The sequence below is a fragment of the Dama dama genome, chromosome 20 (genome assembly GCF_033118175.1).
Source record: "Dama dama isolate Ldn47 chromosome 20, ASM3311817v1, whole genome shotgun sequence".
Lineage (NCBI taxonomy): Eukaryota > Metazoa > Chordata > Mammalia > Artiodactyla > Cervidae > Dama > Dama dama.
This window is the reverse complement of record NC_083700.1, coordinates 34,906,128-34,923,809: the sequence shown is the minus strand read 5'-3', so window position 1 is coordinate 34,923,809 and position 17,682 is coordinate 34,906,128. Positions and strand designations below refer to the sequence as shown.

The following is a 17,682-nucleotide window of genomic DNA, read 5'->3' as shown; positions in this document are numbered from 1 at the left end:
TGACAGTTGTGTGAGGCCATTAACACATGAGGACCTTAAAATGAGCAAGAAAGGGGTTTATGGTTCAGTTTCCTATAAAGAGCCTTGGAAAAAGGAATCTGAGGGTCAGTGAATTTTAAGTGGGGGAGGGTGGACAGACTTGTAGCTTCTCTTCTGCCATCCTGGGCACCCTTCTTCCACTTCAGTTCAGTTCAGTCACTCAGTCGTGTCTGACTCTTTGCTACCCCAGGGACTGCAGCACGCCAGGCCTCCCTGTCCATCACCAACTCCTGGAGTTTATTCAAACTCATGTCCATTGAGTCAGTGATGCCATCCAACCATCTCATCCTCTCTCGTCCCCTTCTCCTCCCACCTTCAATCTTTCCCAGCATCACAGCCTTCTCAAATGAGCCAGCTCTTTGCATCAGGTGGCCAAAGTACTGGAGTTTCAGCTTCAACATCAGTCCTTCCAATGAACACCCAGGACTGATTTCCTTTAGGGTGGACTGGTTGGATCTCCTTGCAGTTCAAGGGACTCTCAAGAGTCTTCTCCAACACCATAGTTCAGAAGCATCAATTCTTCAGTGCTCAGCTTTCTTTATAGTCCAATTCTCACATCCATACATGACTACTGGAAAAACCATAGCCTTGACAAGACAGACCTCTGTTGGCAAAGTACCGTCTCTGCTTTTTAATATGCTATCTAGGTTGGTCATAACTTTTCTCCCAAGGAGTAAGTCTTTTAATTTCATGGCTGCAGTCACCATCTGCAGTGATTTTGGAGCCCCCAAAAATAAAGTCTGCCACTGTTTCCGCTGTTTCCCCATCTATTTGCCATGAAGTGATAGGATCAGATGCCATGATCTTAGTTTTCTGAATGTTGAGCTTTAAGCCAACTTTTTCACTCTCCTCTTTCACTTTCAATCAAGCGGCTCTTTAATTCTTCACTTTCTGCCATCAGGGTGATATTATCTGCATATCTGAGGTTATTGGTATTTCTCCCGGCAATCTTGATTCCAGCTTATGTTTCCTCCAGCCCAGCGTTTCTCATGACGTAGTCTGCATATAAGTTAAATAAGCTCAGTGACAACATACAGCCTTGACGTACTCCTTTTCCTATTTGGAACCGGTCTGTTGTTCCATGTCCGGTTCTAACTGTTGCTTCCTGACCTGCATACAGGTTTCTCAAGAGGCAGGTCAGGTGGTATGGTATGCCCATCTCTTTCAGAATTTTCCACAGTTTATTGTGATCCACACAGTCAAAGGCTTTGGCACAGTCAATAAAGTAGAAGTAGATGTTTTTCTGGAACTCTCTTGCTTTGTCAATGATCTAGCAGATGTTGGCAATTTGATCTCTGGTTCCTCTGCCTTTTCTAAATCCAGCTTGAATATCTGGAAGTTCACAGTTCACATATTGCTGAAGCCTGGCTTGGAGAATTTTGAGCATTACTTTACTAGTGTGTGAGATGAGTGCAATTGTATGGTAGTTTGAGCATTCTTTGCCATTGCCTTTCTTAGAGATTGGAATGAAAACTGACCTTTTCAAGTCCTGTGGCCACTGCTGAGTTTTCTAAATTTGCTGGCATATTGAGTGCAGCACTTTCACAGCATCATCTTTTAAGATTTGAAATAGTTCAACTGGAATTCCATCACCTCCACTAGCTTTGTTCATAGTGATGCTTCCTAAGGCCCTCTTGACTTCACATCCCAGGATGTCTGGCTCTAGGTGAGTGCCTAGTGCTGTTTTCTGCTTGAACGTAAGAAGGGCTATCTTGTATCTTGAGGGAGTTTTATAATCCAGGCATAGGAACAAGGTACAGAATCTGATCCAACTACCTACCGAAAAATGAGAGGTTTATACATCATATATATGCTAATACTGGAATGGCAAGATGCACACAGCCTCCCTAGCTCCTGTTTCAGATCTTTCAATGCCCACCCCAATCCACACTTCCTCTTCTCTCCCCCTGCCTGGGCTGGACCAGGCTGGGGTGAGTGGTGCCGCTCTCCACGGGCCCCCTTGAGGCCCTGCCTGTGAAGCCAGCCTGATGGACCCCTCTCCCCTCAGATCCACTCCCTGTGCTACAATGACTGTACCTTCTCGGTCAGCACTTCGACCAGGACTTTCGAGTACAACTTCTTGGCTTTGGAAAACACCGTCTCTCTGGCTGGAGGGCCAAGCTTCACTTCCAAAGGGCTGAAATACTTCCACCACTTTACCCTCAGTCTCTGCGGAAATCAGGTAAGCTGCATAGGTGCTGACGGCGTGGGAACGGAAAGGGTGCGCCAGCGAATCAGCGGCCAGAGGACGTGGGAGGTCCAGATAGCAGCGGATGGGGCAGATTCAGAGATTTTCAAATGATTATTATTCTTCCTGAGGACTTTCTCCTCTAAGATAAAATCATTTGGATTATAAACATTTAGGAAAATGAACGTGTTTAAAATCAGGTGAGGGGAATTAAAAACTAAATTAAATAAAATAACGTGTGGGCAATTCCTTGGCAGTCCAGTGGGTAAGACTTGGTATGTTTCCTGCTGGGGCCAGGGTTCGATCCCTGGTCAGGGAACTAAGATCCCACAAGCTGCACAGCACAGCCAAAATAAGTTAATTACTTAAATAAAATAGAATAAGTTGTACATTAACTCCTCCCTGACCTTTATTCCCTCAAAATGATTATATAAAAACTATACTCCTGTATCAACTATACTTTGATTAAAAAAAAAAAAACAACTATGCAGGAGAAAGATTTTTTTCCTTAAAAAAGTAGTCTTCAGAAATCATGACACCTGTCTTTTGTTTTCTAGAAGCTGGATAAAATAAACTACTCATAATTTCATCTACATGTCTCTTTGCTGACACTACATGTTACCATTAGCATTTCAGGATGCCGCAAATATTTTGGATGCAAATTTAAAAGGTGGAAATATTTGTAAAGGGTAATCACACCACCACTGCACTTGACTAAATTACTAACAAGCCATGATCAGTGGTTGGAAAGTTAGTTTCAAATGTTGCAAAATAAACAGCATCTTGAGCATTTAATCTGTGACTCTGTGTAGAGGTAAGGCCTTTACACCACACAGCTTCTGCCCATCTTCTGCAGCATGCAAAATAGCTGGTTTGTGTTTTTAGAGAGAACATGCCAAGAAATAAACTATCTGTAAAGATTAGAGACAAATGTCTCTTTCCCGTTTTTAAAAAGTCTTTGAAGAAGTTAAAAGAAAGGCTCTGAAGTGACAGTTAGTGATAACTTGGGAACTGGAGACTAATTAAAGCAAGGCCCATGTAGCAAAAGGTTCATTCAGTGAGTTGGGAGAGAAAAGATGGGAATTTGGAGTCTGTGAGTTTTATTTTCTTTGCTCCCTTATTCTTATATAATGTAAAGATACCTTTCTGTTCTCACGTTCCTATTCTGTTTCTTACAATCTTGAAAATAAAGTAAGACACCAGATTTAGCAACTTGGGTCTACTTCTAATTAAATTTATCATTTTGAAAATCCTACATTCTAAATGCTTAGTCCACTTCAATTTAAAATATTGAACAAATGACCTTATATTAGCAAATAAGTCATAATTCATCTTCTGTAAATTTTAAGGATTTTGAAGGAAAAATATCTCAATATTTCTTCTATTACAAAATCTCAAGGAAGGAGTCCAGTTCCCACTGTTTTCCTGAGTTCTACTCTATAGAGTTTGTGTTGTTACAGACTGGAGGAGAAGCGGTCTTTCTTTTGCTGATAAATATTTTTAAATGGAATAGGTTCCAATTGGTCCTAGATGTTCTACCTCAAGGCAGCGAGAAGGCTGGTTATCTGGTTTGTTTTAACCCCCAGGACACTCTGGAAAGTCCTCCCAAGAAAAGAAAAAAAAGTGTTAGTCACTCAGTCTTGTCTGACTCTTTGCGACCCCATGGACTGTAGCCCACCAGGCTCCTCTGTCCATGGAATTTTCTGGGCGACAATGCTGGAGTGGGTTGCCATTTCCTCTCCCAAGATAAGTATGGTAGAATCACAGCTCCAAGGAAGACACAGAAAGTGAATGGGAAGCAGGCCAGATGCCCAAATCAGTTTCATGAGATCAGTTACACATTTCAGGATCTGCCTAGAAATCTGGCTAGGATAAGGAAGGCCCTTAACTGGTAGGCTGGTAGATTAGATCTGCCAATCAGTTTGCCACCATCACAACCCTGCTCATAAGGGGCTCCAGGATGATTCCAAGGAAATAAAAGACTGGGGATCTCTGGGCCAGAGTTCCAGAAACTAGGACACCTACCTTATTCTTAGCTTTTTTTATCTTTTAAAATCTGTCTTGTAATTAGAACGGGGATGAATCATTCCACTGCAGCATGCTCTTAGAAGGCTAAAGTCTTAAATGTAGAAAAACTGTTTCCTGTTCCCTCGGGAGTTCTTCTGTGATCACTCATTCTCTCCCACTTCCTCCTGCACCCCCTGCCCAGGGTAAGAAAATGTCCGTGTGCACTGACAATGTCACCGACCTCCGGATCCCCGAGGGTGAGTCAGGTTTCTCCAAACCCATCACAGCCTACGTGTGCCAGGCAGTCATCATTCCCCCAGAGGTGACAGGCTACAAGGCTGGGGTGTCCTCGCAGCCTGTCAGCCTCGCAGACCGGCTTATCGGTGAGTAACTCAGTCTTTCTCACCTGTTTGAATATGTGTCTGTGTGCAGAGAGAGTGAATGAGGCTCCCAGACTCTGAGCTAAAAGGCCCCAGGTGAGGGGCCCAACCTCCCAACCTCTGTTTCCCATTCCATCCTGGGGTACCAAGGGCCCCTGGGGCCACTGATAAACCTTTGGTTTGCCCTCTCCTGAGCCACTCAGGGATGTGACGAGAGGAAGGAAGGTGGGATGTGAACAGGTATTGGAAGAACTGAAGTGGTTGCCAGCTAAATGCTACTAGTGAGAACTAATTAGGAGCTCTAATTTGGCAGGGGTGACAACAGATATGACTCTGGATGGCATCACCTCCCCAGCTGAACTTTTCCACCCGGAGTCCCTGGGAATACCGGACGTGATCTTCTTTTATAGGTGAAAATGAGAGGCCAGGCTAATGCAAGTGAAACTCAGGGCTTCTCAGCAATCTCTGTGGCATCCCTCCCTCTTTAGCCACCTGCTGCTTATCAAGCCAGAACAAGATCTAGCAGACCCGCCCAGCAGAGAGCTCTAAAGGTTGAGAGTACCCCAGCCCAGCTACTTGGGTATTACTGGGGCAGGTGTGCCCCTGGTGGCACCGAGAAATATTGGATGAATTCAGGTGGACAACCCATCCCGCCTAGGGAGATTCCGGTGTTAATGCATCTGCTAGCCTTTCCTAGCACTTCCCCGGTGGCTCAGTGGTAAACAGTCCACCTGCAATGCAGCAGACACAGAAGACAGTAGGTTTGATCCCCGGGTTGGGAAGATGCCCTGGAGGAGGGCATGGCAACCCACTCCAGTATTCTTGCCTGGGAAATCCCATGGACAGAGGAGCCTGGTGGGCAACAGTCCATGAGGTCGCTGAAGAATCAGACATGCCTGCGCAACTGAGCACGGGACAGCCTTTCCTAGACCAGTGCATTTCCCCTTGACCAGATCTCCCTGACCCCCCCACTCTCTCCTATGTGTCACACCAGCCTTCCCCAGCCAGGTGTCTGTTCCATGCTGACTTCACTTAGCAGCTCTCCAATGGCACCAGTGAGTGACTCCTTTCCCCATGGGGGTTGTTTGCTCTGCAGGTCCAATGATGTGACCCAGTCTTGCAGCTCTGGGAGATCCACCACCATCCGAGTCAGATGCAGTCCACTCAAGCCTGCTCCTGGGAGTCTGTCACTGCCAAGGTAAAGGGATGTGACACAGTCTCCCTTCTTTGACATCACTCCATCCCAAGAACCAAACAGAGATTACTGAAGAAGAGCAAAAGAGAAAATTGTCTGAGCTCCATTAATGGGCTCTTGGGGACACAGTCATGGCTCCAAACCCTCGATCTTTAGATGTCAAGGATGGAGCAGAAGAGTAGAAGCTACCCTCACTCTCTAGAGCCTGCGGGCAGTTGCGTAGCAGAGTGATTAATGGCTCGGGCTGAGGGCCAGATTCAATTTCCCTCCTATACTTGCCAGCTCTGTTATGGATATAGTTCTTATCTTATCTAGGCCTCTTCTTCTTTATTTGCAAAATGGGGATAATAATAAATTCCTTCAGGGGGGTGTTATGAGGATTAAATGAGATAATGAGACAAGATAATGAGATAATGTGCTTAGTCGCTCAGTCACTCTTTGTGACCCCATGGACTGTAGCCCACCGGGCTCTTCTGTCCATGGGGATTCTTCAGGCAAGAATACTTGAGTGGGTTGACATAACCTCCTCCAAGGGACCTTCCCAACCCAGGGATGGACCCCTGCAGGGTCTCCCACACTACAGGTGGGTGCTTTACTATCTGAGCCACCAGGGAAACTCAACGAGATAATAGATCCTTCCTACTATCAAATTAGTAAATGTTAGGGAATCCTAGGAATCTCTCTACAGCCAAAGACCCAATTCTGAATGTAATAGCCAAGGGCACTAAATCAAGGACTCTTGAACTAATTTGATTACATTACCCTTTCCCCCAGGCTTCCCTGGTGGGTCAGTGGTAAAGAATCTGCCTGCCAATGAAGGAGATGAGGGTTCAATTCTCCAGGAAGATCCCCTGGAGAAGGAAATGGCAACATACTCCAGTACTCCTGCCTGGGATACCCCATGGACAGAGGAGAGCAGTGGGCCACAGTCCATGGGGCTGCGACAGAATCAGACATGACTCACCAACTAAACAACAATAACAACCTTTCCCCCTACCTTCCTCTTTTCACATAACACTAACATCTTGAGGGTACCCATGTCTTGAGGAAGACGGTTTGGAAAATGCTGCTGCTAGGCAATGACTGGTCAGGGAGGTGGGAAGCCAAGAGACACACTGTGACCCAGCAGTGGTATCAAAGTGTATGGTCACTGTTCTCGTTGCAAACATTAAAGTACATTGCAGATAGCAGGGACCTGAAGTTCATTCCCGAACACTGGCCCCTCACACCCAGTGCTCCACAGGAAGCTCTACACACTGCTGTATGTAAAATGGATAACCTACAAGGTCCTACTGCACAGCTCAGGGAACTCCGCCCAATGTTATGTGGCAGGCTGGACGGAGTTTGGGAAGAATGGACACATGTACACGTGTGGCTGAGTCCCTTCACTGTTCACCTGAAACTCTTACAGCATTGTTTGTTAATCGGCTATAACCCAATAGAAAATAAAAACTTTAAAACGAAAGAAAAAGTGAAATGAAAGAAAGAAAAGGTGACTTTTGCAAAACATCCCATGTCCGTGGGGAGAACAGGAGCTTCTGAGGGCTTAGCTGGGTAACTGTGCTAGAGCCCAGACTGCTTACATGAGTTCTCATCTGATGTTGGCAGAAACATACGGGCAGAGGGTGGGGGCCCTGATGAAGGCTGGAAAGGCCTCTTATCATCAGGGAAATCAGAGAGCAAAACTAAGGCTAAGAACTAGTTGGAAGGATCACGATGGGACTGACAGTTTGACAAGGAGAAGACAGGTCAGGCAATTTCTGAAATGATGGGACTCCAGCCAGAGCTTCCCAACAGTCCAGCGAGCGTGCACTCACGTCTCCTTTCTGCTCTGTTAGTACGTGCTCCGATGGGACCTGTGATGGCTGTAACTTCCACTTCCTGTGGGAGAGCATGGCCGCTTGCCCCCTCTGCTCAACTGCCGACTACCATGCTATCGTCAGCAGCTGTGTGGCTGGCATCCAGGTAGGCGTCTCTGCTTGGGGACTTCCCAGGAGACAGGTAAGTGTGATATCTGAGTTCCTTGTTTTTCTCCCCAACAGAAGACTACTTACGTGTGGCGAGAACCAAAGCTGTGTTCTGGTGGCATCTCCCTGCCTGAGCAGAGAGTCACCATCTGCAAAACGATAGACTTTTGGCTGAAAGTGGGCATCTCCGCAGGGACCTGCACCGCCATCCTGCTCACTGTCTTGACCTGTTACTTTTGGAAAAAGAATCAAAAGTACGTGATGGGTTTGGGGATGGCCAGGGCTGGATCATTGAGCTGGGAGGAGAGTATCTGAGAGTATAAATTCATAGCGCTGCTCTTTGGTATTGGCCACAGTCCCTATGACTTTGGCCAGAGGCTTGTTGAGCCACTCATCCAGTATATGCCTTGGTTATCCTGACTCCTAGGGGCTTCCCTGGTGGCTCAGCAGTAAAGAATCTGCCTGCCATGCAGGAGACATGGGTTCAGTTCCTCCAGGAAGATCCCCTGGAGGAGGGCATGACAACCCACTCCAGTATTCTTGCCTGGAGAATCCCATGGACAAGGGAGCCTGGCAGGCTAGAGTCCAGAGGGTCACAAAGAGTCAGACACGACTGAAGTGACTCAGCAGACACATACACATCTTAACTCCTAAACAGGGATGATACCACATGGCAGTCTACGAAAAGCTGTTAGATCTCAAAAGAAATGCAAAGAGAATTCTTAACTTGCTATTATTAATGATAAAAATGGTTTTACAGTTTCATGATTTCTATTCAGCTTTGAGATCACAGAAACACCTAGATTTAAGGGGAAAGATGCCTTACTTGGGAATCAGATTCCCTAGCCAAATCCCCAGCCTAATACCATTTTGCTATGTTTCAGTTCCATCACCCATGGTAAGGGAATATCTCCTTTTAGCCCAACCTTTCTCCTTTTCCTTTTATTACAGTTTGGTGTCTTGTCTTCCCCATTCCCTTGTCTCATAGACTAGAGTACAAGTACTCCAAGCTGGTGATGAACGCTACCCTCAAGGACTGTGACCTGCCAGCCGCCGACAGCTGTGCCATCATGGAAGGCGAGGACGTGGAGGATGACCTCATCTTTACCAGCAAAAAGTCACTCTTTGGGAAAATCAAATCATTTACCTCCAAGGTAGGGAGGATGGCCAGTGCACTGAGGTCACCCTGGAGGCCAGGAGAAGACATCAGTCCTAGGACACTGAGACCCCCCCCCCCACACTGTTTAGGGACCACTGTTCTGCTCCCTACCCTCTATGCTCTTCTATCCTCCCGCCTTGAGAATCCTGGCTTCTGTCTTCTGTATTTTCACACAAACACTTTTTCCCCTGAGGCCCAAGACTGCTCTGCACAAGGCTCCTTCTCTGCCATCATGCACTCCAGTGGATGGGCTGTTTGGGCCTTTTAACTTCCAGAAGGAGTACTGAAACATCCATGTTGAGGTTCAGAATCAGCCCCTGTCCCCCCAAAACAAAACAAAACAATAAACCAAAAACCTTTTTGTATTTTGGAGGGATGGGAAGGGATGACCTCTAGGATCAACTTCTGGTAGAAGTGAGGCTCTCCTTTGGCCAGTGGAGGCTGCTGCCCCCTGGATGTCAGGCCCCTGTCCTTTGGGGGCTGAGTCACAGCTTCATCTAAGTTGTTCACCCTTGAAGAGTTCTGAACTGGGAGAGCTGACTCTGTATGGGTGGGTGAATGAGTCTGAAGCTCATAAATATTGAGATAGACCATACTGTCACTGGGCCTGGGGCAAGCAGAGAGCATTCGAGTGATTCCTCCAGGGCCATCGCCCTCTGCAGCAGCCCCACTCTGCCAGCACCCACAGTTCACTGCTGCCCTGACCAATTTATCCAACCCGAGTGGGGAGGGGAGCAACAGAAAAGGAAAGGAAGGTGGGTAGGTGATTCCTTGGCCGAATCTCATTCCCTTTGTGCTGACCTTCCCTTGGCCTCCTTAGACCTTGAATGCTTTTTGTTTAACCAATGGGAGAACAGTTTACCCTGGGACACTTGGGTCTTTCTGGAACTTCTAGAATTCAACAAAGATGCAAAGCAAGGGGCTTAAAGATATTTCTCATCCTCTGACTGACTGAAGGGAGCAAGAAGAATAGAGACTATCTTATGTCCATGTTTCCACAAAGCCACTGAAGAAAGCAGGAATTTCAGGAGGGTTCTTTCTGTCACCTCTTTTCCATTTCTTTCCTTTGTTCCCCAAACTTGCCCATGTGCAGCAGCCAGCTCCTGTCACCATCTCTCTTTCAGAGGACTCCTGATGGGTTTGACTCGGTGCCACTGAAGACATCCTCAGGAGGCCCAGACATGGACCTGTGAGGGACACTGCCCTGCCTCACCTGCCTCCTCACCTGGGCACATCACTTTGCAAGCCTGTGGCAATGTGGGTGCCACCTTCCTGCAACACCCACTGCTGGAAATCTCTTCATTGTGGCCTTATCAGAAGTAGTTTGAATTCCAGATCTTTGTTTTCTTTTTATAGAGTACCCAAACCTTCCTTTCTGCTTGCCTCAAACCTGCCAAATATACCCACACTTTGTCTATATATTACTCCCTCGCTTGCATCTTGTTTCCCAAAATGGACCAGCCGTCAGAGCCATAGCTTCATCTGCTCATATTTCTTATTGCTCTGGAACAAAAGTACGTCCCTTTTTAAGTACAGAAACAACTCCCCCTGTCCTCTTATTTCAGGGCAGAAGCAGCCAGGAGTTTCCCCTGATCATTGCCCTCAGCTGATGATCTTTTTGGGAGAGAGGCTGGGTGAGGAGGGTATTGGCATCCCCTGATGGACCATCCTCCTGGTTGCCTGGATTCATCTCTCCTGGATAACTGGCTCCAACTGGTATAATGGACAGGCTGGGGGCCAGATGAGTAAACCCTGGGTAAGAAAAGGCTTGATAAGCACAAAGAGGCAATAAAGGAAGGTTTTATTTTGTTTTTTAAACTGGGTACTTCATTCCCTTTTCTTGAGTAAGCTATAACTGTTCTCGCTGGAACCAAAGGAAAAAGTTTGTTGAGAAAATGCCCAAAGCCCTGATGGATCTATTCTCCCCCTAGCATCATCTTTTCGTTATTTCATTTTTTAAACCTCCCACCTTCTCCCTATGACACTAAAGGGAACCAGGTAAGCCCCAATCCCAGATGTTCTAGCTTTATTCTCTATTTGCTTTTACCCAAAAATGACAAAACATTGCCAGTGGGGAAAATTCCTCATCCTTCAGTACCCCTATCTAAAGGCTTGGACCATATTGGGGAACACGCGTATTATATTTTGGAAGAATACAAGGAGGTCAAGGCTTTAATGGGGCCACACTGGAAAACCAGCCCACAACGGGATGGACCTGAGGTGGCCATGGTGCCTGCTTCTAAGCTTAGTTCATCTGCTCAGAATAACAACCTGTAGGCTGGCCAAGAAACGCATGGACTTCTAGCCCATGCCCCAGCAGTAAGTAGATCCAAATCAGTTTTCAAGGAGGAAACACTGGGGGAGTTGGACAAGGTGTTTGTCAAACTGGGAACCCCCGTACTTTCAAGCCCCTTTCTTTTCCTTCTTCTGTCCTCCTTTCCTTTGTGTGCTAAAAAACTAAAATGACTTCTGGCCCCACCTTCTGCTAGCATCGTTCTTAAAGGTGAGTAAAGTGAATGGCCTCTTTGCCTCTTTTCTTGACTTTCACAACAAGTGTAAGTGATGAGCTTTAACTAGAATGGTAAAACCCGAGCCAGAGTTTAATTTCCCTTTTTCTTTCGACTAATGGCAATTCTCTTCCCCTCACTATTTGGCTAGAATGATGTCCTGGTTCAAGGGCCCAGTTGCCCATGGTTTGTGCCTGTCTCCTTTCTCAAATGGCCATTTGGCGACCAGTTGGTAGGTCAAGCTTGGAGATGACACTTGTAAATGGTTTGTCTGCTGCATAATGATCTGCCCCTGCTGCCCTGGCAATGGTCTTATAGAAGGGTCTGTGAGAACTGGAACCCTGCTGTGACTTGTGGCCAGAAACAGCATCACTGAAGGCAGGCAGTCCCTTTGATTCAATAAATCTAGAAGCTTTTCTTTGGTACCTAATTTCTTCCTCCTCTTGTGGGACTCAGGCTCTCAGGACCTGTGGCCATGGTGGAATTTCTTCCAATGGAGGCAGATAGTCAGCTTCTCAGTGCCAGCCTGAAGTTTTCCGTAGTCTCAACAATGCCCCGGGCATCTGCTTTTCCACCAAATAACTTTATTTTGTGCCAAAGGCCACAGAAGGTACACAGACTGTGCTAGAATCAATCAGAAAAAAATACCTACCCCATTGATTTCTTTATTCTGACATCTTGAAATTGAGTGATCCTAGAGCAACCTCAAACTCTACTGACTTAATCATAATACTTCAAAGATCTCCTTTCTATATCCCTTAGTGTACTGATTTCTGCAAATATTCCCTGCATCCTGCAAGGAACTCCTGAGATATTCTATAAGGGTCATCTGTTGCTCCCCTAGCAACTTAGACATGATAGATATTTTTTAATAGCTCTATTGAGGTATAATTCAAATTCCATGCAATTCACTCATTTAAAACACACAGTTCAACAGATTTTAGTATACTCACAGAATTGTACACCTATTACCATAGTCAAATTTAGAACACACACGAGTTATTTTACATGGGGAAAAACCTTTAGTAAACTAAGACTATAGTGTTTTGCACAAGCTTTTAGGGAAGGGAGAGTGGGCTCAGGAGATAAAATATTAAATCCCATTTAGGGGAGGGGGGATCGGGTTGGGGAACACATGTAAATCCATGGCTGATTCATGTCAACGTATGGCAAAAACCACTACAATATTGTAATTAGCCTCCAACTAGTAAAAATAAATGAAATAATAATAATAATAAAAATAAATCCCATTTAGTTACCTAGAGTCCAAGAATACACATGTAAGTCTCATTATGTAGGTGTCACCTGTATTTGGCTGAGAGTACAAATGAAGACTGGTGTATTCAAGGACCAGGGGATTTCTTATGCCAACAAAACTTTTTTTTTTTTTTTTTTTTGGTCTCACTCTACATTGAAGATAAGACTGACTATATTTATACAACAGAGACTTTGTAATGGATTTTTCAACTTTGTGAAACCAAATTCTTATCTCATCAAGACTGATTGGATCTCCTTTTTACTCTGTATTACAAGAGTTTGTAGTTTATTAGGGGATGGGTATTGCGTGTCATACTTTATTTGTGAAATAAAAATATACCTTTCAGTTGTTTTTCTTAAACAGGTTTGGATGAGTGAGTGAGAAATGGTAAATGCCCTTAAAACATAAGCTGGATGAGTGAGTGAGAAATGGTAAATGCCCTTAAAACTTTAGCTGAAGAGGAGGACTCTGGAACCCCAGAGGGACAGAGAAGAAAGCACACTTGGGAGCAAGAGGGACCTCTGCTACAAGCATCTCACCACCTGCTGAGGAATCAGCCAGCCATCAAAGCCTCAGTTTCCACAATAGTAAAACACGCCTGATGATGCCTCACCTCCCAAGACTGGGTGAGGATCGGAAAAGAGAACACATAAAACACTGAGCATGTTGGTTCCATTCCCCTCCAGTTCAGTTTTCTCTTGGGAGGCACTGAGGCCAGCCACATAACAGTGTGCCTACAAAGACAGGTGAAATTAGCTTATTTGGGTATGGTATTGATTATCATGGACTAGATGTGGATAAAATCCTAGAGGACACCAAGGACCCACCATTTCCCAGTGCAGCTGGATTTTCCTGCTTCTGTGCTTTGCTGTACTCCAGTTGAGGGCCCTTAGTCCTAGAAAGAATTCCCTCAGCTGGTTGCTTGTGACCCACATTTGTTTTGACTGGGTGGTACCTGGGTGGTGGTGTTATTGTTTAGTCACTAAGTCGTGCCTGACTCTTTGTGACCCCATGGACTGTATAGCCCTACAGGCTCCTCTGTCCATGGGATTTTCCAGGCAAGAACACTGGAGTGGGCTGCCATTTCCTACTGCAGGGGATCTTCTTGACCCAGGGATCAAACCCTGGTCTCTGGTGTTGCAGGCGGATTCTTTACCACTGAGCTACTAGGGAAACCTGGGTTATACAGGTGGCTAACTAGTTAATTAAATTTTGCTATACCATGCAGCCTGTGGGATCTTAAGTTCCCCAATCAGGGATCAGACACAGGCCCTTGGCAGCGAGAGTAAGGAAGTCTTAACCATTGGACTGCCAGGAAATTCCCTAAATATTTAAATATTTTAAATATTACCCCTGCTTATAGGATAGTATCTAAACTCTTAAATTGTATTTATTTTTGGCTGCACTGGGTCTTCATTGATGCATGCAGGCCTTCTCTAGTTGCAGGGAGCAGGGACTACTCTCCAGTTGGCGTACTCAGGCTTCTTATTGCAGTGGCTTCTCTCGTTGCAGAGGAAGGACTCTAGGGCGCGTGGGCTCAGTCGCTGTGACTCACAACTTTAGTTTCTCTGTGGCATGTGGACTCTTCCTGGACTAGGGACTGAACCCATGTCCCCTGCGTTGGCAGGGAAATTCTTAACCACTGAATCACTGGGGAAGTCCAAAATCTAAACTAAGAAGGAAAGTAGGAAAGGAAACTCGCATTAATTAGGCATCTCTATGTATCAAGCCTGAACTAAGTTCTTTCATAACATTGCCCACCTGGTTCTCAGAACAGGCCTAGAGGCAGGTATTAGCCCCACTATAACAGGTGAGGAACAGATTTACCAATATGGTATACATGGTCCCTAACTGCACACACTATCCGATGTGTGTGCTGTGCTGAGGCCCTTCAGTTGTGTCTGACTCCTTGTGACCCCATGGACTATGGCCTGCCAGGCTCCTCTGTCCATGGGATTCTCCAGGCAAGAATATTGGAGTGGGTTGCCATGCCCTGCTCCAGGGGATCTTCTCAACCCAGGGACCCAACCTATAGTCTCTTACACCTCCTGTAATGGCAGGCAGGTTCTTTACCACTAGCGCCACCTATTCTACAGCACACGCTCTCACCACATTGAAATTTTCACTGTTCCTCAGTCAGAAGCTCTGTCATACCTCCCCGCCTTGACACATGCCTCTGCTTTTGCTTTCCTTTTCACCTGATAGACCCCCATCCAGTTTTCAAAGTCACTCCACTGGGAAGCCCTCCCTGACTCACCCACTGGGGTGCAATAGTGAATAAATAATCACATGGGAGTGCTGCAGTTCACTGACATGAATTCAGCCATAGACTGTACTGTGTCCCAGGGTATCAAATAAGCAATAGACACGACCAAGCTTGAAACTGGGACTGGGGGAGTGGAAGGGGTGAATGTGTGAAGTGAAACACATTGTCAGGGAACCAGGCAAGAAGATACTAAGGACATGGTCTAATACTTAAAGAAGACATTTAATTAAGAACCACAGAGCCACAATGGGTATTGGAGAGACAGAGAAATTGAGGCTTTCTCAATTTGATACAGGGGCTTCCCAGGGGGTGCAGTGATAAAGAATCTGCCTGCAAATGAAGACACAAGAGACCTGGGTTTAATCCCTGGGTCGGGAAGATCCCCTGGAGGAGGAAATGGCAGTATTCTCGCCTGGAAAATCCCATGATAGAGGAGCCTGGCGGGCTGCAGTCCATGGGGTCACAGAGTCGGACACGGACACGACCGAGTGACTAAGCACTAGTATGATACAGAATGACGGGAGAATTGACACATCGCTCCAATTTGAACAGAGTGAGAGGCAGGATCAAAGTCCTCCCTGTCCAGGCAGCCCTCCCTGACCTTTACTATTTTTAAATGGTTCCTCCTTGTTGCCCAAGGACAGCAACAGCAACTTCCTGTTACTGTGTGTCTAACGGGAGGGAGTGGGCAGTAGAACTGGAGGTGGTGCTATCAGTTCCTGCTGAGACAATATGATCAAGTTTTCTGAACAATGAGAACCTAGAAGGGTGCTGAACCAATCTGAGGGGAGAGGTGAAGAGAGTGGCAGAGAAAGATTCCAGGAGGAAGGAGGAGTTAGCCAGTTTGGAGAACAGGAGGGGGAAATGAGAGTTCAAGGCAGAAGGAACTTGCACAAAGGTTCAAGGCCAGGAAGGGAAGCCACAAAGAGCTCAGGATGCAGGGCTTGAGGGGGAAATGCCAAGAGAGAAAGAGGGACCATATTGCAGAAGTTGGTAGGGGGCAGATCATGAAAGGCTTCGCAAGCTCTGTTTGAACATCTCCTGAGGGCAACAGGTAGGCATTGAAGGCTTCCTTCCAGCAGAGGAGAGGACAAGGCTTGCATATCAAATCCTGAGAAGCTCTACTTCAAACCCAAAAGAGCAACAGAAGAGCAAGGAGGCGCTAAGGCAAGGCCCAGGAGAGCCCTCCCACGTTAGCCAGCTCTGAACTGGTGAAAACCACAGATGGCATCTCTCCCTGGGTGCCCACCCTCTTTTCTAGCTCCCTCCCTGCAGGGCTGCCCACAAGCTTCCCAGGACCCCCATGGCACTATCTCACCTAGGATTCTGTTTCCTGAACCTGTAACAAGCTTCTAACCCCTCACTCAACTCCCTGCAACTTATTCACTCAACAGGGATTTAGTAAGTACCACCCACCAGTGTAAGGCGTGGGGCTTCCCAGGTGGCGCTAGTTGTAAAGAACCCATCTGCCAATGCAGGAAACTGGATTCCTAGGTTGGGAAGATCCCCTGGAGGAGGGCGTGGCAACCAACGCCAGTATTCTTGCCTGAAGAATCCCCATGAACAGAGGATCCTGGCAGGCTATAGTCCATGGGATTGCAGAGTCAGATGCAACAGCATTTGAGTATAAGATGCCATGCTAGGTCCTGTGGAGATAAAGATGCAAATATCCAATGGTTTCTGCCCTATAAGATAAAGTCACTTTTTTTTTTTTTTTTGGCCAGATTCCTCAAGGCCCTGTTTTCTGCTAAGGAATGCTAACAAAGGGACAAGCCCAAACATTGGACTATCTTAGATACTTACTGGGCTTCCCTAGTAGCTAGGATGGTAAAGCATCTGCCTGCAATGCAGGAGACCCGGGTTCGATACCTGGGTCAGGAAGAGCCCCTGGAGAAGGAAATGGTAACCCACTCCAGTATTCTTGCCTGGAGAATTCCATGGACAGAGGGGCCTGGTGGCCCACGGGGTTGCAAAGAGTCGGACACAAATGAATGACTAATACACAAGCAAGATACTTACCAGTAGTCAGGCTTTGGTTCCATTACTTAACTTCCCTGGGGCTCAGTTTATTCATACAAAAGGTAAAGGAGTTGGGCTAACTATTTTGTAGAAGGGGTTCCTTGAACCCTGGAGTCCTCAGATGCAGCACCCAAGAACTATTCTCAGTATTAAAGTCTAATAGAAATCACCCATTTGAAAGTGGTATCAAATCACACCATCACTCTGTAACATAAGTATTTACGTTGATCTGTGTTAGCTTCTGATAGGAATTATTCAGTGTGATAACATAGGTATTTCCTGCAAGAAAATCCTAATTGGCAGCCATACATGGCTGATTATCAAGAATGGAAAATGAATCATTTTAAAAAAATCATATTAGACAAAAATATTTCAAAACATGGGGGACAAGGGGATGAAAAAATTAGGGCTAGGCTAGTAAATAAAGTCACCTCCAGCTCTAAAAATCCTGTGATTCTAAGCTGATAAATGAAATATCCTATTATGTTAATTTGTTATACTTACCAGGTAGAGTGAGCATTTTAAAGGAAGATGTCTGTAAGGATTTGGGAATAGGCATACTGTTCCTCATCCTTCCACTTTAGATGTCTGTAATCTAATGATAAAACTAATGGTGAAAATTCCAATTCAGAGAGATCAGAATTTTAAGGTCATCCTTCCAATTATATCGATGACGTCCTTAAAGTGTTAGCTCAGT

General features: G+C 45.9%; 1 protein-coding gene across 5 annotated transcripts in view; it reads left to right on the top strand.

Annotated features, from left to right (window-relative positions):
* ELAPOR1 (endosome-lysosome associated apoptosis and autophagy regulator 1) overlaps positions 1–10,753 on the top strand; it is a 73,029-nt gene extending 62,276 nt beyond the window's left edge. For all 5 annotated transcript variants that reach the window (XM_061121237.1, XM_061121238.1, XM_061121239.1 and 2 more), the window contains 8 exons: positions 2,048–2,221; positions 4,437–4,617; positions 4,928–5,024; positions 5,711–5,812; positions 7,648–7,774; positions 7,852–8,030; positions 8,765–8,930; positions 10,060–10,753. In XM_061121237.1, the coding sequence (XP_060977220.1) occupies positions 2,048–2,221; positions 4,437–4,617; positions 4,928–5,024; positions 5,711–5,812; positions 7,648–7,774; positions 7,852–8,030; positions 8,765–8,930; positions 10,060–10,128 (1,095 nt within the window). In that variant the 3' untranslated portion in view covers positions 10,129–10,753. The remainder of the gene's footprint in view (positions 1–2,047; positions 2,222–4,436; positions 4,618–4,927; positions 5,025–5,710; positions 5,813–7,647; positions 7,775–7,851; positions 8,031–8,764; positions 8,931–10,059) is intronic.
* Positions 10,754–17,682: the final 6,929 nt, after the last annotated feature.